This window comes from Antennarius striatus, chromosome 9 (assembly GCF_040054535.1).
Source record: "Antennarius striatus isolate MH-2024 chromosome 9, ASM4005453v1, whole genome shotgun sequence".
NCBI lineage: Eukaryota > Metazoa > Chordata > Actinopteri > Lophiiformes > Antennariidae > Antennarius > Antennarius striatus.
Genome location: NC_090784.1, coordinates 3,170,766 through 3,195,513, shown reverse-complemented (window position 1 = coordinate 3,195,513; position 24,748 = coordinate 3,170,766). Strand labels below are relative to the sequence as shown.

General features: G+C 42.6%; 1 protein-coding gene across 4 annotated transcripts in view; it reads left to right on the top strand.

Annotated features, from left to right (window-relative positions):
- Nucleotides 1-24,748, top strand: part of cdk14 (cyclin dependent kinase 14) — a 212,768-nt gene that overhangs the window by 84,929 nt on the left and 103,091 nt on the right. For all 4 annotated transcript variants that reach the window (XM_068324827.1, XM_068324829.1, XM_068324828.1 and 1 more), the window contains 3 exons: nucleotides 5,196-5,319; nucleotides 16,868-16,988; nucleotides 21,254-21,347. In XM_068324827.1, coding sequence (XP_068180928.1) covers nucleotides 5,196-5,319; nucleotides 16,868-16,988; nucleotides 21,254-21,347 — 339 coding nt within the window. The remainder of the gene's footprint in view (nucleotides 1-5,195; nucleotides 5,320-16,867; nucleotides 16,989-21,253; nucleotides 21,348-24,748) is intronic.

Genomic DNA, 24,748 nt, shown 5'->3' with positions numbered 1-24,748 from the left:
GAAGAGGTTGTGGCCGGGATGAGAGGGGTCAGTGGCAATCCTGGATGCACGACTGCGGGTCCTTGTGTCGGACAGTTCCTGGAGATGTGGGAGGCTGCAACCGATCACCTTCTCCGCAGAAGAAGACATGCTGCAGCTTGGCCTTGTCCCTGGCCGTGGCTGCAGCAAACCACACTGACATGGAGGATGTGAGAATGGACTGAATGATGGCAGTGTAGAAGTTCACCAACATCTTCACAGGGAGGTGAAACTTCTTCAGCTGCCGCAAGAAATACATTTTCTGCTGAGCCTTCTTGGTGAGGGAGCTGATGTTCTGCTCCCATTTGAGCTCCCGGGTGAAGGTGGTGCCCAGGAAGCGGAAGGACTCCACAGGGGTCACTGGAGTGACACAGATGATGATGGGGGGGCAGGAGGGTCTCTCCTGAAATCTGCTATCATCGCCACTGTTTTGAGAGCGTTGAGCTCCATGTTGTTCCTGCTGCACTATGATACCAGGCGGTCCAGCTCAACTCTGTAGGCCGACTCATCCCCATCAGAGATGAGGCTGATGAGGGTGGTGTCGTCAGCAAAATTCAGGAGTTTGACAGACTGGTGACCAGATGTGCAGCAGTTAGTGTACAGGGAGAAGAGCAGAGGAGAAAGAATGCAGCCTTGAGGGGATCCAGTGCTGATAGTCCGGGTGTTGGAGACATGCTTCCCCAGCCTCACAAACTGCCGTCTGTCTGTCAGGAAGTCCGTGATCCACCTGCACATGGAGTCGGGCACGTTCAGCTGGGAGAGCTTGTCATGGAGCAGAGCTGGGACAATCGTATTGAAAGCAGAGCTGAAGTCCACAAACAGAATCCTGGCGTAGGATCCTGGGGAGTCCATGTGGTGGAGGACAAAGTGTAGCGCCATGTTTACAGCATCGTCTACAGATCTGTTGGCTCTGTAGGCGAACTGTAGAGGGTCCAGGAGGTTGCCTTTGATGTCTTCGAGGTGGGTCAGGACAAGGCCCTCAAAGGACTTCATGACCACAGATGTCAGAACGATGGGTCTGTAGTTGTTAAGTCCTGTGATCCTTGACTTCTTTGGGACTGGGACAATGGCTGAAGTCTTGAAGCACGCTGGTATGTGACAGGTCTCCAGTGAGGTGTTGAAGATGTGAGTGAACACCGGAGCCAGCTGGTTGGCGCAATGCTTCAAGATGAAGAAGAAACGGAGTCTGGGCCTCCAGCTTTGCGGTGGTTGAGTCGTTGGAAGAGACTCCTCACCTCTCCTTCTTTGATAAGGAGAGGTGTGGGGAGGGGGGGGGTGGCGCTGAGGTGTGGGGCTGTGAAGGACCCAATGAGACAGTGGGGGAGTGGATGGGGCTGCTGTCCAGTGGCTGGTCGTTGATAATGATTGGGGGGTCAGGTCTGTCCCATTGTCTTTCAAAACGACAGTAATGGTCGTTAAGGCTGTTGGCCAGACGTAGCTTGTTGACAGAGTGGGGGGCTCTAGGCTTGTAATTGGTGATAGCTTTGAGCCCTTTCCAGACAGAAGCAGAGTCATTAGCTGAGAATTGCTCTTCCATTCTCTTACCATATGCAGATTTGGCTCTTTTCACCTCCTTACCAAATCTGTACTGTACTGTATCTGTCTCTCTCCCTACTTCTGAATGCATCCTCCTTCTCTGACATGAGCCTTTTGAGTGTGGCTGTGAACCAGGGTTTGTCGTTGTTGTAGCTAACCCTGGTGCGTGTTGGGATGACGCTGTCCTCACAGAAGGTGATGTAGGACGTCACAGTGTCCGTGTACTCATCTAGGCTGCTGGTGGCAGACCTAAACACATCCCAATCTGTGCAGTCCAAGCACTCCTGAAGTTCTTCCACTGCATCACTGGTCCACTTCTTGGATGTCCTTACAACAGGTTTGCAGAGCTTTAATTTCTGCTTGTAGGCAGGAATCAGATGCACCATGATGTCGTCGGACTGGCCCAGTGCAGCGTGGGGAACAGCGTGGTACGCACCGTTGATGGTGGAGTAGCAGTGGTCCAGGACGTTCCCTTCTCTGGTGGGGAACTTGATGAGCTGCTTGAACTTTGGGAGGTCTTGGGAGAGATTACCTTTGTTAAAATCCCCGAGGACAGTAACCAAGGCATCCGGGTGTGCACGTTCTACTCTGTTTTCTCGTCGGTCAGCGCGCGCTGCGCCCCACGCACGTTAGCTTCCGACGAGATGTATGTGTGTGTGTGTGTGTGTATATATATATATATGTGTATATATATATATATATATATATATATATATATATACACACACACACACACACACACACACACACACACACCAGCAGTATGGAGGGAGGGTGGTTGGGATTGGGACGATGATTGTGCTTCTGTAACATTGAGGGATTGCCAGTGATTATGCTTTGGTGACATCATTGATTTGTATTTAAAAACAATTTCTCCACTGTGGTAGGTTCCATTTCCTAATTCTCACCTAAACCAACTCTCTCCACACTATACCTCTCTCCAAAATATGTCTGACTCTATCCAAATTCCAAACTGTCTCCAAACTAGCTAACTACAACAAACAACCACATTCTGAATGGAGTGTGATCGCTTTATATCGGTGTTAATGCACGTGTCCAGGCTAAATCAGTCACATGGTATCGGGCGCGGAGCGGGGCGTTCCCGTGATGGAAGCGATGATACGGAACGTCACGCCCGGAGCCTCACTGCTCGGAGATGCGTCGGACGTTATCCTTTTCAGCTCCTCCCTAAGATGAAGCAAGCCTCGATACACACTTCGCGGGAACGCCCCTTCCTTACTCGGCACATGCTTCAGAGCTTCGATCTCCAGCGTCACATCACTAGCCGTACCTTTTGACCTTGTTTCGACCCTGCTAGTTTCTTGGACCCTGCCTGTCATAACCATCTACGGATTTGTCTGCCTGGTTTGTTGGATTGCCTGTTGTGTATGAACTGCCTGATTTTTGGACTCTGCCTGTTTGCTCGCCGTCTATCTGATTCGTCCGTTTGTTGGACTGATTACCTGGTACCTTACCCCTGCATGTCCTATTAAACCTGCTCTGAGACTCTTGACCTGCCCGTTTGTTGTGCTTTTGGGTTCTCACCACCGGTCGTGTTCGAGCCTTGACATTTGGATTCTGTGAAAATGGTTCAGTTGAGAATATATAAAGAAAAAAACTGGAACATTATGAGTAGAGGACAGTTGATAGAGTTTAGATGGTTTAATCTTTAAGTCTTTTTAGAAGTCATACATTGAATCTAATAAACCAAATGAATGAATTGATGAATGAATGAATGGATGGATAGATGGATGGATGGATGGATGGATGGATGGATGGAAGGAAGGATGATGGATGAATGAATATATGAATAATGGATGAATGATTGAATAGATGAAGGAATGGATGAATGACTGAATGGATGAATGAATGAAAGAAAGAAAGAAGTAATGAATGTCCACCAGCTTTCATCTGCTGGACTTGGACATTGCAGTTTCTAAAGTTTAAAGATGAAAAGTTTTGATTTTAAACGGTTTGTGTGTCAGACTTTCTTGATTTGAACAGTAGTTGCTGCCCCCCCCCGCGTGCCCCCCCTGCTGTCAGCAGTCCTGTGCAATCAATTCTCTGCCCTTCACAGAAAATGAAAAGGAGGCAGCGACCCCGCCTCGCTATGCATGTTTGATGTGACTCCAGATGAATCTGTCACACCTACATTCATTTTTGCTGTCACAGATGTAAAATAGACCCGGCTGCACAGAGGACACGGACAGAGTCACACACACACCAGTGTGTGTATATTGAAGCAGTCTTTCTCCATGTGTTCTCTCTGAGGGTTCACGCAGCAGTAAAACCAGACGGAGACTGGAATGTTTATTCTGCTGGATCGATAGTGGGATGACTGGGCTCACGACTGAGGCTCACGATTGATTTTTGTGCCGTGTCATTTTGACGGAGACATGTCATTGAACTATTAGTAAATAATGTTCCTGCTCTCATTTAGACTGGATGAGGTCCAAATCCTTAGAGATGAAGAGTTTTTCAACACATCTGCTCCACAGAGGAAGGAAACTGTGTTTGAGGTTTTTCTATTCTTTGCATCTTTCCTGTGGATTTTATTTTGTATTCAAATGTGAATATTCAAATATTACTGAAGGGAGGCAGAAGAATGCTATTTCCTCAAGTGCTTCTGAAATATCTTTTCTATTTGAAGAAGAAGAAGAAGAAGAAGAAGACGAAGAAGATCATAAATTAATTCTTATTTATTCTGACCGAATATCAGAAATCACAAATTAACATCAAGGGGTTTAACAGTCTGTGTTTTCCCCAGAACTCTGGAAATCAATACATGAAAACTGTAAATCTGATATGAATGGATGAATATCTAAAAAACGAGATATTATCATGTCAGAAATCCTGGAAGACGTGGACCCCCTGGACCTGAAGGTGGTCCTGGTGTCAGTACTGGAAGCTTCTATTGGTCTGCATGTCGTCCAGGATCTGCTGCAGCTCCTCGTCTTCAAAGCGACCATCTAGACTGGGGATCAGGGCCTTGGCCTCCTCAGCAGCCTGGGGACACAGGTTGGCCAGACTCGCCTGCTCGAACTTGTGGAGCTTCTTCTGCTGCAGGAGATTGCGGACGGCCTTGATGGTCTCTCGGTTCTTGAAGCGGTTGAAGAAGAAAGTCAACTTTATTGATCCCCTACGGGGAAATTATCTTTACACTCTTTTTTACATGCGTATATGTATCAAACCATGCATACAAAGTTGTGTACAGGCCCCTGAACAAACACAACACACACTAGGGGCCTGTAGGCATGTGGTTAGTACAATTGTTAGTACATGGGGAGGCAGAGTGAAGGGTCGCGACTTCAGGGTGCAAAATATAGGAATGTGGCACCTTTCTATTTTTTTCTTCATTTCTTTGACTTCTTTTCCAACTCCTGTCTCGTCCTTTTGTATTTTTTTTTTCCATAATGGATTCTTATTTTTACATCATTCTGTGACAAACACATGCAAACACACTCTGGTTCCCTCACACTGCTCCTCTCTGTTCACACTGGAGAACACTCCACCACAGCTGTTGTCTGGTGCTTTGCTAGAGAGCAACTATAAAAAGTTTTTTTTTACATATAGAATACATAACTAGAAAACCTGAAATGATGCTCAAACAGAAACAGTTCTTTTCCTTTCTCTCCTTGTAGCTTTTCCTGTTCCAGTTACTGAGGGGTCTGTCCTACATCCACCAGAGGTACATTCTTCACCGCGACCTGAAGCCACAGAACCTGCTGATCAGCGACACCGGAGAGCTCAAACTGGCCGACTTTGGTGAGTTTATCTACCTGTTGCTGAACAATAAGGCGGGTCCGGGTTCGAGTCCCACTCTGTGTGGAGTTTGCATATTCTCCTCGTGTCTCTCTGGGTTCTCCAGCTTCCTCCGACCTTCAGAAACACTTCATGATGTCAGGAAGATGACAATGTCACATTGTTTTTTTGTCTGATGGTGACCTTCAAAAGAGGGTTGTCAAACTTACGACTGTAAACTATCAGACGAATGATGTTTTATTTGCTGCCAGGTGGAACAGTGTGTGTCTCTCAGGTTGTTAGAGAAGGTTGTCGGTGGTTGGCAGGTGATCTCATGTTCATCATGGTGTCTGGTATGTCACATGACCCCGTATTGCACTCAGATCAGTCTGATCTCACAGTCAGGTCTTGGAAAGACGTGCCATTTGTCTCACTTCTTGGCCCCAACATTGGATGGACTTGAATGATCTGCTGGTCACCCCACCTGTCCAGTATTTGAGCCAAGACATTTGGACCAGTTCTTGTCCTCTTGACCTTTTTGTTGAATTTCTAAAGCCTGACCTTCCCACTCGACTATAATCAAACCAAACCAAACCCAAAGAGCAAATCGTGTGTGTGTGTGTGTGTGCTCGTGTGTGTGTGTGTGTGTGTGTGTGTGTGTGTGTGTGTGTGTGTGTGTGTGTGTGTGTGTGTGTGTGTGTGTGTGTGTGTGATGAACCCCTCCTGAAGAGGTATCATATGGTTTGGGTCCATGCTCAGCAAACACTACCTATATGTCTGAAATCCTGTTGGGCGATCAAGCTGTCAATTTATCCTCTTATCCGTCTGTCTGTCTGTCTGCCTGCCCGTCTGTCTGCCTGCCCGTCTGTCTGTCTGTCTGTCTGTCTGTCTGTCCGTCTGTCCAGTAGGTCAAACACTCCTCATTCTTTTCTTACCCTTCTTTCTCTCCCCTCCACCCATCCCTCCATTCAGACAGATGGTGGGAGGAGGAAGGTGGTAACTTCATCAATAATGCAAACCCTGTATTTGGTGCAGAAATATTACTGCAAGGGAAATGAGAAGGAAAAGAATGGACAAAATACCAAAGGAGAAGAATGAAACCGCCGGATTATTAGTCTGGAGCTGGAGCTGCGCTCATCAGTAAACGGGAACAAAACAGAATCAGTCTTTGCCTGAGGGATGCCAGATGAGGAAGGTGGTGTGTGTGTGTGTGTGTGTGTGTGTGTGTGTGTGTGTGTGTGTGTGTGTGTGTGTGTGTGTGTGTGTGTGTGTGTGTGTGTGTGTGTGTGTGTGTGTGTGTGTGTGTGTGTGTGTGTGTGTGTGTGTGTGTGTGTGTGTGTGTGTGTGTTTGATTATGTGACTGCCAGGGCTCCTGCGGTCCCAGCCCATGGCTGCAGGAATCCTATTGGTGGACAGCTGAGGCCTGTGGTGCTGATGGGGGAAAATGTGAGGCAGAGTGTCAACAAAAGATCAGCAAGCAGGCCTGAGAGGTGGTGGAGCAACCAGAGGGGTGAGGCTGAATGGTGATGGGACCGGGGGCTACAGACCAATCAATCAGGAGGGAGGGTCTGGGGGAAATTCTTTGATATTGTGTACGTGTTAGCTGGGTAGGGAGACAGGGCATTCTTTTAGAATAAATTAGAACCATGTTTCCGATCCTGGTAAAATGCATTTTTTATACACTGTATATGACAAGATGCCCCCCCCCCCCATCAGTCTATTCTATCCTATTACAGTTAAAGGCTATCCTGAGGTAGCCTTAATTATAAGCTTTATTAAAAAAAGGAGTGTTTTAGGCCTTATCTTATCTTATCTTATCTTATCATAGGAGAAGGATTTTAAATTCATTTAGATTTCTATAATAGTATGTCATCTGCAGAACAACTAAATGTACACAGAAAATTCATGCTGTTGATTTTCCAAGAAAAGTTTTACCCCTTCAGTTTTTTGTATTCGACCCAGGAGTTTTTACCGTTCTTTCCAGACAATAATTCTATCATGATTATTTACTGGCTTTGCATAACCTCATTTAATCACTAGAGAAGAGTTAAGGCAAACACACCGTTTACGCAATTTCAATGTTATGGTTGCTCACAACAGCATAAAATTTGCAACACTGATGATGAGAACTTGTCTCAAATTTGGAATTGACATTCTGAGGCTAAAACACTTTTTAATGACATTTTTGTTTGACTGCTGTTAATGTGTTAATATTTCACAATAATTCTGGTGCTCCATCAGCTGTGGTCGAGCTCCACACCCCTGCTGTTGGTTGTGGAGTCGATCCAAACTCCCTCTGCTGCTTTGTGGATTCACTCACTTTTTAATGGGCAGCATAAACAACCACAGAATGAGACTCTGAGGTTCCTATAGTTTATATCAAGGACACGACTAATTGAAGCCAAAGTAAGCCGTGTGTGTGCGTGCGTGCGTGCGTGCGTGCGTGCATGCGTGCGTGCGTTCGTGCGTGCATGCGTGCGTGCGTGCGTTCGTGCGTGCGTGCGTGCGTGTGTGCGTGCCTGTGTATCATAACTGCATCCGTCCGTCTCATATACATACAACAAGTACACAAAGTTAATCCTACAAAAACCTGCCAGAGATTTACACTTAAAAAAAGAAAAGAAATTCAAAAACTCCATATTTAATTCTGAAATGTTTGACAGATAAACTCACTTTATGTGTTAGACTATTTTATACTGACTGTAACTGATTGTTACCTGACTTTCCTACATTTGCTGCTTTTTGTCTGTGTAATATACAGAATGTTGGATTTTCTCAGATAATAATATAATTATCTCAGACTGATAACTGTCTCAATAAAATAAATTCTATAATGACTTGCTAATTCCTTCTCAAAATAAATCGTTATTGCTAAATCTTTATTTTCAGATATTTTCAGATAATGCTAATTTCTTAAAGAAGTACTACTTGTGAGTTCAATTTAAATAGAAAATCACATTTTGTTATGCAAACTTGATATTTTTAGATATCAAGTTATTGTCTGATGCTGCTTTTTTCTTTCCATATTCATCAACATGAGACTAAGATTTTAAATCACTAAGTCATAACTTTCACATTCTGAGGTACCACAAAATCATTATTTTTTAATTCACTTAGCCTTTATTTTCCGATACTCATTTCCTGATTTTAGACACTCAGCTGTTATTTTGAGGTGCATGCTCATTTTTTAAAGATATTGGTTGATTACTTATCAATACCTACCAATATCTATCTATCTATCTATCTATCTATCTATCTATCTATCTATCTATCTATCTATCTATCTATCTATCTATCTATCTATCTATCTATCTATCTATCTATCTATCTATCTATCTATCTATCTATCTATATCTATTTACCTGCTGATTGTTTAGAAATCCTTAGTCGTTCTTTTCAGATGTGAATCAATTTGTAGCATTCAGATGTCTCTGTGTTTGTCTCAAACATTTAAAAGAAGAGGAACTGATGTGTTAAAGGTCCTCCAGGGGACCTGTATTGACTATTCAACCAATGAAAGTCACAGGTGAAAGGTGAACTGATCGCTCCAAACTGTCTGTAGGTGTGAGCATGTGTGAAGTTGTTCATCATTTGTGTGGCCCTGCGATGCAATGGAAACCGTTATCTTATTGGTCAGGTTTGCTGCACAAACCACATATTGGAGTGTTTGTGATGCGACCACCACACACTGTCATCACAAACAGAATGACTTGTGTGAGGAGAATCGTCTCTAATGATAGAATGAGATGAATGGCAGCTCAGCTTCTACCATAAACCCACGTGGATCACAGAGTGAGAACAAGAGAACTGAAAAGCTGCTTGTTTGTTGTTAAACGCTGAAGAACGTCTGTATGCTGTCAGGATGAGGTGCCAAACTGGAGAACAGGAAGTGGTCAGTGGGCAGAATTCTTATCTGAGTACATTCCCAGTGAACATTTAGTGCTTGTTTAGATCTCATCCACACATTGGTCTGCTGGGTAATCCAAGGTTCCAGTCCAGACAGATGGACCTCATTCGGTGGAGCTTTAATGGTTTTGAAGATGTTAGCAGTTTTCAGACATATCTTAACGACACCTCCATTATCTGACAGCAGTTATGGATTTGGTGAAATATCTGAAGAGCCAATCAGGACATTAGTTTAAAGGAACATTTTAATAACTCAAACACAGTCTGGTCAACATCAGTGCCTGAAGTAGTTGGAGATATAGCAAAGTACACTGGAAACAGATGAAGCAGACTTCTGCTGATCTCTGTGTTTAAACCTAAATGAACATGCTGACAAATTAACCATCATTTTAGCTGACAGCTAGCAATTAGCTTAATGGTTAGAAATGAGATTCACAGAATTAATGTAGCAGTGAATCAGGGAGTGATGGTGATGGCAGGATGGGTTTAGATCCACCAGATGATTACGTTTCCTCTTCGTAGGGTGTCAGACACTAATATCAAACTGGTGTCTTAACGTGGAACAATTGTTTGTCGGTTAGCACATTGTCAAATGTAATGAATAGTGGAACAAATATTACATTTTACAAATATTACACAGATGAGTGACTTGTGTTTTATTTAACTACATATAAAAAACCTCTACAAATGTTCAGTTTGATATAATCAATTTAAAAAAGAATCATCAAAGCTTCATATTTCTGATGTTTTTTGGGAAGTTTTACTTTGAAAATTGTTCATTTTCTATTATGATGAGATGGTCAGGCGCTTATCCGGTCACATGTTACACTGGAGCCTATCCCAGCTGGCATCAGGCAAGAGTCAGGCTACACCCTGGAAAAGACACCAGTTTTTGCAGGGCCACAAAGAGGCTGACATTCAGAAAGGACTCGAACCTAGAACCTTCTAGCTGTGAGGCGACAGCGACACCCACAGCGCCACCTTGCTGCAAATATACAGTACGTGTTTCCTGCTGCAATAAATTGTGCAGCTGCTGCAGCTCTGTGTGTTTTCTACTGCCTTCTCTATAAATAAGGCAGCTCTGTGGTTGTAGTTTGTAAGACGGGGAAGAAGGAATGATTGACTGAGGGTTTTGTAGAGCAAGTAGCAAATCATCAGTGAGAGTCCAGTCACTCCGTTGAATGTGTTTGTAGAGCCAACAACACTGTAGGTGTTGAAGGCCAACAGAAGATGTGTCACCTGAGGTGACACCTGAGGCGGAATAAACCCGGTTCCAAGCAGAGCCGCAGCTCCACACGTATTTCCTGCTGTCCCAGAGTTCAGCTGGAGCTGCTAATGTTTACTGGTTAAAGTTTACTGGTGTGTGTGTTGGTGTTGCTGTGCTGGAAGTAACAGCTGCTGGGATAATGATGTGTGAGGACTGGAGCAATGTGACGAAAGAGATGGAGGAATTTCATCGTTCTCCTCTCCCCAGTGAGCTGTTCCACACACAGGGACCAGTGTGTGTGTGTGTGTGTGTGTGTGTGTGTGTGTGTGTGTGTGTGTGTGTGTGTGCGTGTGTGTGTGTGTGTGTGTGTGTGTGTGTGTGTGTGTGTGTGTGTGTGTGTGTGTGTGTGTCTGTGTGTGTGTCTGTGTGTGAGAGAGAGAGAGAGTGTGTTAGATGAATCAAGAATACTGATATGTGTGTTGAGACCAGACCAAAATAAACTGCTGGGGTTAACGCACCAGCAGCTGAAATTATGTTTTTTGTCAGGGTGTATGCACGTGTGTGTGTGTGTGTGTGTGTGTGTGTGTGTGTGTGTGTGTGTGTGTGTGTGTGTGTGTGTGTGTGTGTGTTAAGGAAGGTAAAGTCCTGTGTTCTACTATAATGCAGAGCTCATTACAACTCACTTTGTGGTGGGAAAGCTGGGACAATTACAGGTGGTGTACCACACACACACACACACACACACACACACACACACACACACACACACACACACACACACACACACACACACACACACACACACACACACACACACACACACACACTAGTTCATCTACTGTATTTTAGGAGCTACTGGACCTCAGAGGTTCTATCTGAGAAATAAATGAATGTTTACAGACCTTTGTGGAAATTCCAGCACAGTTTGACACCCGCAGAAATACAGATGCTATTCTTCTACTGCACAGCTGAGCCAAAGAGAATATATTTATTTTTGTTCGTCATTGCTATTAGGGGGGGAAAACTTCAGGTCAGTGAATGCAGCCAATGAAAAGGAGGCTTTGCTGCACTGACGATCCTGTCTCAACTTCAATGCAGTGTTTTCTACCAATACACCACTAAGTCTGCAATCTGAGACAAGGTTGGATTTCCTATAAGAGTATTTAATAAAAGTTTTTTAATGCACTTATATATTATTTTAATCTTTTCTCTATGTCTTAAATATTTTGAAAACAGAAAATGTGAAATTCATTTTCTATGTATCATTTTTGTCCAATTGTGGAAAAACAATCAGTTCACCAAGTGTGTGTCATGATATCAGTTTGGAAAGCCCTCAGATCTTATGTAGCACAAATGTTATCCTACACCTCTGAAAGTAGTTGAGCCTGTTTGCTAGAAAGATGTAAAAGACTGTCAAAAAGCTGCAGGTACTCCCTTTTTGACCATTAATATTATACAATACACTAATAGGAACCCGTGGAAATTCCATGATAAAACAATAATATCAGACTACATACCAAACATATGAAAACAAATGTATTGGTATTGGCAGATGCACAGTGATTGGTTGGGCACTTGATTGACAGGTAGAGGGTGGAGTTAAAAGTGTGACAACGTGAGGTTTTCAAGTGACCTTATTTAAATATATAGGTGGGGATTATATTATTATGTATTATTATATATTATTATATCTATACATGTATTATAACTATATATTATATTATTATACATTTTATTATAGAATATTAACAGAATATTATTTTTGTGTGTTTTTTCCACCTCTATATCTCTGAGTATGCTAGCAGACATAACTTATGTGTCATACATGAGGCCTAAAGTGAAACCTTAAAACCAGCAAACACAGGTCAGACTCTGAATTAGGAGGAGAAACTGCTGCTGCAGAAATTTGGTGAATATCTCTGTGTGACAAATGAAGTAGGGTTGAGTGCCAAACCAGGAAAATGTGTTAATGAGAAAATGGCTGCAACTTCTGCACCTTCAACTATGTCTTAAAAAGGCACAAAAATGTAACATTTGTACAACAAACAACAAAATAAAATGCAACAAAATAAAATCAATCAACTTTTATTTATATAGGGCTTAATTACATCTGCAGATATCTCAAAGCGCTTAAATGACAGAAAGCCAACAATGCCCTCCAGAGCAAGCATAAGCGACAGTGGCGGGGAAAAACTCCCTCATTGAGGAAGAAACTCCAGACAGGACCCCCCCCAAAAATATGTCCAGCATAAAAACAGTTTCTTTACTAAAGGGTCCAGATAGTGGCTCAGATGTTGGACGTTTATGGTGAACTGTTGTTCTCAGAGATCTTGAATGATGTAGTTTGTTGTTGTTTTTTGGGGGGTGTGGGTTGTTTCTTTTATGAGCAGAATTACTGTATTGGCCTGAATATAAGACGACCCTGATTATAAGACGACCCCCTCTTTTTCAAGACTCAAGTTTGAAAAAATACTTTTTGAACAACAAATTTAATTTTTATACAGAAAATGATTACAGTACATCTGAAACAAATGATTATAACAATATATTCGAGAGAAAAAGCATGTTATTTTTCCTCATTCAAATCATGTAAAAACTGTTTATCAAATCTTAAAATCTGATGGGCATCCCGTCCTTTCGTTTCTCGTCCATGTACGCGCACACCCTCCCGTCGAGCTCTTGGAACTAGCCACTTTGAGGACCACGGAAAGCTTTTCTCTGACTGTGAGCATTTTTTAGACGATCTTTTTGAGCTCTCCATCTCCGAACATTACACTCTGTGACACCATATTTCACAGCCACTTTGCAATTGTTTGAAGACTCTGCCTCATTTATCACCATCATCTTGAAGTTTGCATCATAACTTCTCCTCAGCTGCTGGTTAACCTGGCCAATCTTCGACCCACTTTTCTCCAGATTGTCACTACGTTTCTCCATTTTCTGTTATCTCTTCTCTTATTTTCTTCTCTTTTCTTTCTTACTGCTATTTTTTATTTTTATTCTTCGTGCTACCGCTATTTTTATTTTTCTTCTTTGTGACAGGGGTTCGCTTTGGCCTGGGGAGTTGAGTTCAGCATTCGCTTTAAAGATATCTGGCACCATCCGACCCCGAATATAAGACGACTCCCACTTTTTCAGTCTTATTCCAATGCAAAAAAACACTGTCTTATATTCGGGCCAATATGGTACCTATAAACACCTGAACTAATCTTGACGCAGCTTTGTGGAGGGTCAGGTGTAACAGACAGGTGTGTGTGATAGCTGGACCCTTGAAAAGACATCCTGTCTGCTGCTCAGTGTTGGAGTTGAGTGTGTGTTCACCAGACAACATGTAATAGAAGACCAACTGTTGTTCACAGCCATCTGTTCTCTCACTGGCAGAAAATTACAGGGAAGACTTTATCCATCTGCTTTCATTGTTTTCTTCATTACAGAGTACCAGTAGCATGTGATGCTAATTGTTGTCTCTGTGTTTATGGTCTAATATCCCAGTATTCTTTACGTGAACACCATGTATAGCTCCAGAGAGTTTGTGTTGAGAACGATGTCCTGATGTGGATGTTGGCAGAACTGCTGCCTCAGCGTTTCTGCTGCACCCCCTAGAGAGTGGGCATCAGGTAAATCAGTACATGATGACTTTACTGGGGCTGTTTGCCTCTGGAAGTAGCCCCTAGAGGTGTATGAATGACATTAGGATGTCAGGACACAGAACATCTGTCCATCTGGTGTGTGTTAGAGAGGAAGAGGAAGAAGAGGTGCCACTAAAAACTACAAACATCCTTCCTTATCCAAATGAACTACAAATAAACAGCAGGCTGTTTCTACTTTCCTTCTTCCTGCCCAACTCCTCCATCACATATTGTGACCCAGGACTTTTTTAAATTTTTGTAGGATAGTGATACATAATTTAGCAGTGACCTTCATTTTGAAGGAACCAACAAAATGATAGATCACCTGGTGAACAGATCAAGGTGTGACGGCGTGTGAAGCCATAGGTCACTTGTTTGAAGTAGTGCCTTCCTCTCTAGTTGGACCAGAGGGGTTTGGGTGAGGGTGGGTGTCTCCCACAGGACCAGAGGTAGGTGAAGGTGATCCCCACTCATGGAAGTCACAAACAACACCAATGTCAAACACTGCTTCTATTACAGTGGGACTCAACACATTCTTATGCACTTGTAAATCAGTGTTTCCTTCCACTCGTTGCTGGGAGCTAACAGCAGTTGTAGCACATGAAAACAGTTAGCTCGAAAACTTAGAGACTGTGGATGGAAAACTGAATTTGGGAGTAATGGAGGAAGAGCAGCTGATGGTTGCTTCATCCATCTTTTGCTGCATGCAGATGTTCTAATATTGTGAAACACCCCTAATTTGGCAAAGGTAATGCCATTACTACCACATGTTTTTAGATTTTACTGTTTGTTCTCCACACTCTCTGGAATTAACCCTTACCATGGAGACAGGAAGTGTATCTCTGGACGGAACCAGCTTATCAGATGATTTGGCGACATTACTGAGGACGTTTTAGGATGTCCTTGATCACGATCATGCAATTTTGGGAATCAAACTCCAAACTTACTGCCACTCCAACTTCGTCATTCAGTCATCCCATAAGCCATAAGAATGGACGAGTTGTACTAGCATGTTTGGTAGGTCCTGTATCTACTATTCATGCCTCAGTCAATGAAGTCAAGAACATGGGATTGGTTCCTGAATATTGTGCAAGGAGATGAACCCAGAAAGGAGTAGAGAGGGGTATAGAGACAGTTTTATTCAGTGCTTTACCTCCACATGTCACAAACAGGTCATCCCCTACTACACACACACGCACACACGCACACAAGATGCCTGCAGTGGAAATGATAGCCTCTCAGTGTGAGCAGGCTGGTGGCGTCTCTTCTAGGCTTAGATTGGTCTGTAGAAATTACAGTGCTCAGCCGTGATGAATGCCGACTGAAGGTCTTTTCTCCTGTGGGTGTTCCAACACTAAGAAATGTTAACTACCCCCATCCACTCTCTCATTTATTCTCAACTCTGCCCTCTTCCCCCCACTCACAGGGGACTAGCAACAGGGCAGGAAGGCCTTTTTTTTTTTTTTACCAGGCTAAACGCTTTAATTAAGCCCTCCAACCACTCAGGAAGAGACAAAGATGTAATGCCGTCAGCCTCATTAAAGCTCCCTGTTTCTGCACTCTGCTCTAGCATTATCTGCCACAGCAGTGCCGACATGGGACACTTAACTAACCTAAGGATAACGCCATGGATACTGGAATATCTGGATTAGACGACCTGAAGCTGCTCTTGGTAGAGGGAGAATCAGTGCTGGTTATCCATTATACAACAGTGTCCAGATCACATGATGGTAACGGTTTTTGTCCTTTGGGTTCCTCTGACTCATGTCCACATCACACTGCCTCCCACTGGAACCTCACTGGTCTGATTTCCATTTGAGAAAGCAATCTCAGGCTTGTTTGGTTTGAATGTGCCAAAGTCAGTTCAAAGACAGATGTGCTGGGTGGGGTTTGCACACGGAGTGTTGGATCAACAATATCAGATCCCAAGAAGGTAATGAGGCAATGTCTTTGTCATCTGGAAAATGTTCTTCAGTGTGAAACTGAAGTGTTGTCCCAGTGGTAATCCAAGTCTCTTCACTGATGTGTTTAAAAGAAGTTTTTACTCTGTTTTCTAATCTGAAATCTTCAACGTAACCTGTGTGTGTGTGTGTGTGTGTGTGTGTGTGTGTGTGTGTGTGTGTGTGTGTGTGTGAGTGTGTGTGTGTGTGTGTGTGTGTGTGTGTGTGTGTGTGTGTGTGTGTGTGTGTGTGTGTGTGTGTGTTGTGTGTGTGTGCAGCGTAACCCAGTCTACCTCTGCTGTTGTGTGGATGGTTTCACTGTGAAATGTTGGTATCTGAGACTGTATCGGGTCAAATGCATCAGATGTTCACATTTATGATTATTACGAAACAAGACTCTTCACAAACATAAAATACATTTAATGTAAGAATGTTTTAAATATGCAAATACATTATACATGACAGAAGGCACATATAATGTTTCTAATGATTATTAGAAGTCTGAAAGATTAACCGCCACAGCATAATTATTTCATTTATTCTGTTCAGCATTTGTTAAGATTCGTCTTTGTGTTTTTCTCGTAGTTTTCTGTTTCTTTTTCAAATGCATATTTTCTATTCCTAATTCTTACAGATGTTACAATGACCCAGTTCATTCATATAAAAAATTAAATCTATTTTTATTCTAATGTTGACTTGGATACACATCGTACTCAGTGGGTTAAGCAGCAGGAAAGGAGCTGCCAGACTCCCCGTGGCAGACGGAGTCTGGCAGCTCCTCTCCTGCATTCTGCTTTGTTTTCTGCTTCTTACTGAAGGACGTTCAATGATAATGATTTCTAAGATAGTGTTGTTGTGTTGCTATCTCCCCTCCAACCCCACACCCCCAGGTCTGGCCAGGGCGAAGTCAGTCCCCAGCCATACCTATTCCAATGAGGTGGTGACCCTGTGGTACCGGCCTCCAGATGTCCTGCTGGGATCCACAGATTACTCCACCTGCCTGGACATGTGGTGGGTATTCCAGACCTCTATCCCTACCCCCTCTGTTCTCTCATTACGTCTACTTTACTTTTGATTCGATGAGGTCGTTGGATATTTTCTTCTTTCTACTGGGAAATCAGAAAATATCACAACCGAAAGCACCTTATTTTTTAAAATTTTTTAATTTTATTTTGCATACTGTTTTGAGCGCATGCATACATATTTATTTATATATAAGGAAAAATCATGCACACTCTTCATATGCTCACTTGCACACATAAAACTGTTTTTTGGAAACTAATAAATGGTGTGTTGCAGTAAATCTGTGGGAGATGAAACATGATCTAATGATTTTTAGGCTTCATGAAAGAAGATGGGTTCGATGTGCCTCTAAAAAAATAAATACTGAATAGTTTCTGTGTCTGTGACAGATGTAGAGTAATAAAAACATCTAAGTCAATAGGAACTATTTATATTTTGTAATGCATAAATAATCAATGAATACATTTTTGTTCCCTATCAAGCACAATCCACTTCTGTAACATAAAGGTTAGCCTCAGTCACCAAAAACTGAACTCCATGTACCGAGCTTTAGCTGGATTCCTCTGTATACCTGGAGAAATGTTTAACAATGTATTGGAAAAGACTTGCATCACTAATGACATTTGAAATTACATTAGTTTTTAGCATTTTCTTCACAAGCAGAAAACAAAAGAAAAACCATTTGTAACGTCTATCCAGCGGAATATATGATTCAGACACTGCAGAGACACTAGAATATACAGTTATGTCTCAGTCATCTGAGTCTGGACAAGATTAGATTTTAATCAAGAGGAGCAGAAGTGCAGCAAATTTCCCGAACAGGAAATGAGTGTGCCCCAGAGGTGGAGGAATCTATTTCTGCTTCTAGACTCACCTTAATCCACTCAGGGCCATGAACTCTGAAGCCTCCCTCCATTAAATTTGATAATTCTCAGCCAAGCTTTGGTTACCTTTTTTTCAGGACAGGCAGTCAGAAGGGACGTGAACCCCCACTGTATTCTCCAGAATCCAATTAAAGAACTGTTGAGTGCTTGTAGGTAGAGGGATCATGTGACTGCTCCAAGGCTATCTGCAGGTATCTGCATCCACAGGGTGGTGTTCTGTCCCGCTGAGAGCCACCCGGCAAGCTCCTGGTCACTTAGGGAGCAACCGTCCATGAAAAAGCACGTCAAGTAGAACCAAAAGGTTGTGCAGATCAGTCTTCCTGCCTGGAGGAACATTTATCACAGCGGCGTTTGTGAGGATGGAGGAAGCCATGGAGAAACTGTGCTATTTTCTCTTTTAGCTCTTCTACACGACAGTCGCCCTGATTCAATGCACAAATCACTCAAGTGGTTGTCTGCTGGGATAGACTCCAGCAACCCCCGTGACCCGTGAAAGGGTTGGAAGTGGCTCAGAAAATATGATTTTACATTGCAAATATAATAAAAATACAATGTGTAGGAAACTAACATTCTTCAAACCATTACTGCTCTAAGGTCTTCCTTTTGTGGGAAATTTCACATTTTTTGAATTTCCAGAGTAGAAGGATGAGTCATAAAAGCAACACTTTTGTTTTTGCTCCCATTTTTCATGAGATGGACTTAAAGATCTATAATTAATTCCAGATACACAATATTACCATTTCTCTCAAACGTTGTTCACAAATCTGTCTAAATGTGTGATAGTGAGCACTTCTGCTTTGCTGAGATAATCCATCCCACCTCACAGGTGTGCCACATCAAGATGCTGATCTGACATCATGATTAGTGCACAGGTGTACCTTATACTGCCCACTCTGAAATGGCCACTCTGAAATGTGCAGTTTTGTCTCACAGCAAAATGCCACAGATGCCACTTTGTGGTGGTGGACAAAGAGCAGAAGAGAGCAGTAGTAATAGATGTGGTGATTCCAGTTGACGCCAACATCAGGAAGAAGGAACACGAAAAGATTGAGAAGTATCAAGGGTTGAAAGAACAGCTGGAAGAGATGTGGAAGATCAAGGTTGGTGTAGTCCCCGTGGTAGTAGGAGCACTTGGGGCAGTGACCCCCAAACTGGAAGAGTGGCTCCAGCAGATTCCCAGAACAACATCTGAAGCCTCAGTCCAGAAGAGTGCAGTCCTAGGAACAGCTAAGATACTGACAGAACCCTCAGACTGCCAGGGGTCTGGTAGAGGACCCGAACTTGAGGATAACACACAGATTCCACCCTACTAGGGTGAGAGGGACATTTCATATATGTATGTGTAGTGACTCCACTGGTACCAGTGATAAAGAAATAAGCTGTCTCCACTGGGGCTTCAGGATTTATCAGGAGTATTCCAAACAGCTTCACTATACATACTGTGTGTGTATGACCTTTAGCAGTGCTGTGGAACACAGAACATTAATTAACATTAGATCCTGTGTCGAATAATTAATGTGTGAATGGGACAGACGACAGACGCTCGCTGCAGGATCGCTGCAGGGAATGTAATTAATAGTTCCTCATTGATGATGTATTATTTTACCAACATGTATGAATCAAAATGACCATATTGCAGATCTGACCCACCCACTGTGCACACTGTGATCCACATACATAACTATATATTATCTTACAGACAATCAGCAGCTCCTTTCATCTGACTTTAAAATTTAAAGCCATTTATAGTTGCTGATCGGAAAGAGCTCCCATAGATATGTTTTGTGTGTCCCAGCCACACACGTATTTGTTGTGTGTTTTCCTCTCATCTCTGCCATCACAGGGGTCCATTAACTCTCTTAAGCTAACAGACCTGTAGTAACTGTGGTTAATTTAGTGTGTGTTTAAAATGCCAGAGCCCAGCTGGCCCCAGAAACTGACTGAAATAGAAGAGTCACAGTGTCTTTTGTTTGCGTAATTGAATATACAATAGTGTTAAAAGACCAACATAAAATTCCATGTGTGGTAATTACATGCAGCAGAATTAGAAACATCACGTTTTGATGAGTAGTATACATGATCTCCTCCACTGGAGAAAAGAATCTGGACTTTATTTACCCTGGATTTGACGCAGAACTGGTCTGTTCTAAGGAGCTGGAAGGTGCAGGAAATTTGCCCAATCAATCCACATTTGTTTTTTGCGGATTTGGAGCGTTGTGGGATTGGCGGTAGACCCCAGGGAAGACCCAGGATAAGATGGACAGACTGTCTTTTCTGGATTGGGAACATATCCTCTCAAAAGTGCTGGTAGTGCTGGACTAATTGTAGCAAAGTTCATGGATCATACTTTAAATAAGTTAATCTGCTGTCTTTTTTAAACTGCATCGCCCCAGAAAGTCCTGACTCTTTTGGGGGGTAGTTTGTTCTTGCAGCTGGTATCATGTAATAAGAACTGAATATGAACCATCCTGCAGTAATATTGACATGACAGGTTTGAAATATTCTTATTTAACCGTTTTCTGCTGCTCATTTCACCAACTGTCACAAAGTTGCATCCCATAATATAACAATGTAACTGTGCTGCCTGTGAGCGGATAGAATGGGGTAACTGTGTAGCAACGTTGTTTGGAGGCTGACCTTTATTCATACACACCTCTGCTAACAGAGCTGTCTGCACGCTCCAGTAGAATTACTGGATGCTGAGGTCATGAGGGTGTCACAGAGATGGATGTCCCCCCCAGACCAAGGAGCTCGTTCACAAAAGTTTGAGGAATGGGTTTCCAGGAAGGTCTTTCTCTCTCTCTCTCTCTCTCTCTCTCTCTCTCTCTCTCTCTCTCTCTCTCTCTCTCTCTCTCTCTCTCTCTCTCTCTTTCTCTCTTTCTCTCTTTCTCTCTTTCTCTCTTTCTCTCTCTCTCTCTCTCTCTCTCTCTCTCTCTCTCTCTCTCTCTCTGTGTGTGTGCATGTGTGTGTATCTCTCTTCTTGCTGGTGTTTTAGAGAGATGGTGTTCACTGAGCCATAAAGTGAAACTGTCAGGCAACAATAGCTCTTTGACAAACGAGCACTGGCAACAGTTACACACACACACACACACACACACACACACACACACACACACACACACACACACACACACACACACACACACACTTGGTATATGTTTTTGTTGCAGTTCCTCACAGGTTGCAGTGATTTGCTGATTTACTGATTTCAGCTTTCAGGTATTGTCTATTAGAAAATAAAATAAATCAACACCTTTTCAGAAGTGTTTCATTAACTGAACACATCCAGTGGGTACAAACAGGATTCAGACATGTTACAAAGAATAGTCCTGTACTTTTGTTGAAACAAACGCCTGTTTTCTCCTTTAGGGGAGTGGGCTGCATTTATATAGAGATGATCCAAGGAGTGGCTGCCTTTCCTGGGATGAAGGACATCCAGGATCAGCTGGAGAGGATTTTCCTGGTGAGTCTCAGTGTGAAGTGTCAGTGCATCCAGCAGCAGCAGAGATACACCCAGTACTGGTACAGTGAATACACATACTATTTTTCAGAAGCTTTTTACTTTGAATCTGTGGACTTTGTGAAAGACACAACATCCTAATTGTTCTCTTACATTCAAGTGATCTTAACGTCATTGTTAGCCTATGAGGAAATAGAATTAGAATCTGACAAATTTACAATCAAGGCTGGTAATTTCTATAATATGCCGTAATGTAACATATTATCGTGTATTGTGAATTTATTTCTGAAAAAAATGCAATCATCATTCTATTTGCTGTAATATTTTTCTTCTGCTTCATTTTCCACCATCAATTCATTATGCTATTACCATACACATACAAATCTAAAGTTTTTGAGTACAGCGTGAATGTCTGAAACACAGAATGAATGAAACGAGTGTTTGATGATGTGTCCAAACAACATCTAAGGAAGAAATCTAAATAATCACCAATAATCACATAGGCTCCTCAGAACCTGTTACTGTGTGGCCAATTACACCTTGTGGATCATCTCTCCTGGATGGACTACAGTAACAAAACAACTGAAATGGGTCACAACCTATATTTTGATGATGGCTAACTATATCTGAAGTAACTCTCTTAGAAATATATGAAGAGAGAAGGAGAGAGAAGAACAGAGGGATACAGAAATGTTCTTGTGCTAAAACCCTCATATTTAAATTAACTTTTACAATGTTCTTTGGTTCTAATGCCACATTCATGTCATGACTCACTGCGTCCCTCCTGGAGCAAAGGTACAGACTAATGATATGTGGTTCCCATTCATACTAATCTTATTTGAATGTATACAGTATGAGATTAGACAGACAGACAGATAACCAGACAGATAGAAGTACTTTTCTTGTCCTGTTAGGGGTCTCCACAGTGTGTCGTCCTTTTTCCACTATCGATGATTTTGGCAAAGGTTTTTGTGGCGGATGGCCTTCCTGCCAAAAACACACTGGTTTGGTCTTGTCCGTATCCTGATCAGTTAATTGTTGTCAAATCCCTGGTACGTTTTCTGCAGAACTGTTAAAAAATTATTCTTTAGATGTTGTTAGCCAAATACTAGCTGACTTCAACAGCATGTGAGGAACTTTCAGTGTGTAGCTCTAGCCAGGACGCTACCACACACTGCTACCTTAGCCTGAACATGAACCAGTACAAATGTGCTTAAATTATACATCTGCTGTAAAATCCAATGGTTAGTTCCTTCTCTTCATACAACAAAAAGTTCGATTTGAAGTGATTTTAGATTGCCCACTTCTGTCAGTTGTGTCTTTCTTGTTTTGTCCTGCATGCATGTCTCTGGGTGTGATGGCTGCAGTCATATGCCCAAACTGACAAAAATGTCTCTTGGTTTTCACAGTTATTTCACATATTGCATACTGTTATTATATAAGCACTCATCTTTAAGAGGCCTCAGTCCAGTCATCAGAATAAAATGGTACACCTGTTTGATTCCGCACACCACTGATGACATGTTAAGTTTGTTCGTTGTGTGTCCAGTCACCTTTGGATTCAGTACATAAGAGCTGTTGAGGTGAGAGAGATGAAGTCAGTCCCAAGATAAGACAACAGCAGTTTGAGACTCCTTCAACCAATAAACCACATGTTTAAGTGATGGTTGGGCTGTTATATAGCAATGATTGTGATATTTGGGATGAGACTTGGAGCTAGAGTTTCAATCAGTTGGATCAACAAAGCCATGTATTTCCAGGCCCAACAGAATGTTTTCGTAACTTCAGGTTGTTCACTCACCTATTGGGCCCTTTTTTAGACATACTGTCCATTTAATCCTTCTTTCATTGTAGACACCCATGATACCAGTAAAAAAGATAAGAAATAGTTGAACTGGATGCCCCCGTTCGGAGGCAGGATGCAGCTGAGCTTCATTGTGAGTCTGGCCAGCAGCCATTGTTGGGCCCCTCTTCTATGATGGTGTGCCCTTGGGACTGAAGGGGGTGGGGTGGGGGGTGGGCTGAGATTACTGAGGGCTCTTACAGATATTTGCAGGAAGCCCCATGCTTCTGGCATAAAAAGCAATCAATTCAGAGCATTTTCTTCATCCCCCTCTCCTCCTGCTTGGTTTCCATACTTTGGGAAAGACCCCATGCCTGCAGGGCTTCCTCCACCTCTCCTCATCGCATCATCCAAAATCCATCCATTCTCAAATGGGTATCCACAGCCTTCTGCTCAGGGGCCTGGCAGGAGCAAAGATGCTTTGTCCCTATACTTGACTTCTACCTTGATTGAACCCTTTTATTCTCCCATCAGTAATTTTCCATATAAATTATTCAGTTCATTACAGCCTACGAATATAAATCCATTATGTCTGCCCTACTCCACTCTGCTTCAATTAAGACATTGGGGATGGAATTATCCTGAAGTGGGGGATGGGGGCTCACTTCCAATATTTATGCCATGCTGTAATCCAGTCCTGATAGTTTTGATTCATGTAAATGTCCATTTACATGAATGTCATTTTAATGAAGCCACCAGAAATGTCCCAGCCAGGTTCCTGTAGGGCACATTTCCCCAATGACAACGAGTTTTGCATTAATGCTGCTAAGCATCACATACCTATGCAATGTCCTTTGGGATTAATAAAGTATCTATCTACCTACCTGCTTCACATGGATGCGGCACCAGATTCAATCCCCAGCATCTCCAGCTCTACAAGTCCTAAGCCAGTGTCAACTGTAAACCGTTCCAAAGCCAGTGTCAACTGTAGGCCAGTCCAAAGCCAGTATCAACTGTAGGCTGGTCCCAAGCCAGTGTCAACTGTAGGCCAGTCCAAAGCCAGTGTCAACTGTAGGCTGGTCCCAAGTCAGTATCAACTGTAGGCCAGTCCAAAGCCAGTGTCAACTGTAGGCTGGTCCCAAGACTGTCAACTGACTTTGGACCGGCCTACAGTTGAGACTATCTTGGGAAACACACACACACACTTCATATACACAACACATTTTGATATTATTTCAGTTGCTTTTGTTTCCCGAAGCACAACTTGTATTTTGGATTTTTTTCATATATAGGACAAAAATATGTTGCAATGGCTCATATCTCAAAAATTTGTAGGTTGAGCAGCTCGTATCTGGAGGTACGACTGTGTGTTATATTTGCATATATAATTAAGTGAAACACTCTCAGGACTGGGATTTTCACTGATTAACGTCAAACCTGTTGTGCTTGTATCTTCCTTCGGATTCTTTTTCCTTACATGTTCCTGATAGTAATAAGCCCTAAATCATGACTACTCTAGACACCGTATTCTCCTTCTGTCTCACCTGTTTGCCATTATTCTGAACATCTCCAGACTAATGCTGTTAATTATGTTTCTGATCAGTCTGGTCTGTGTGGCACA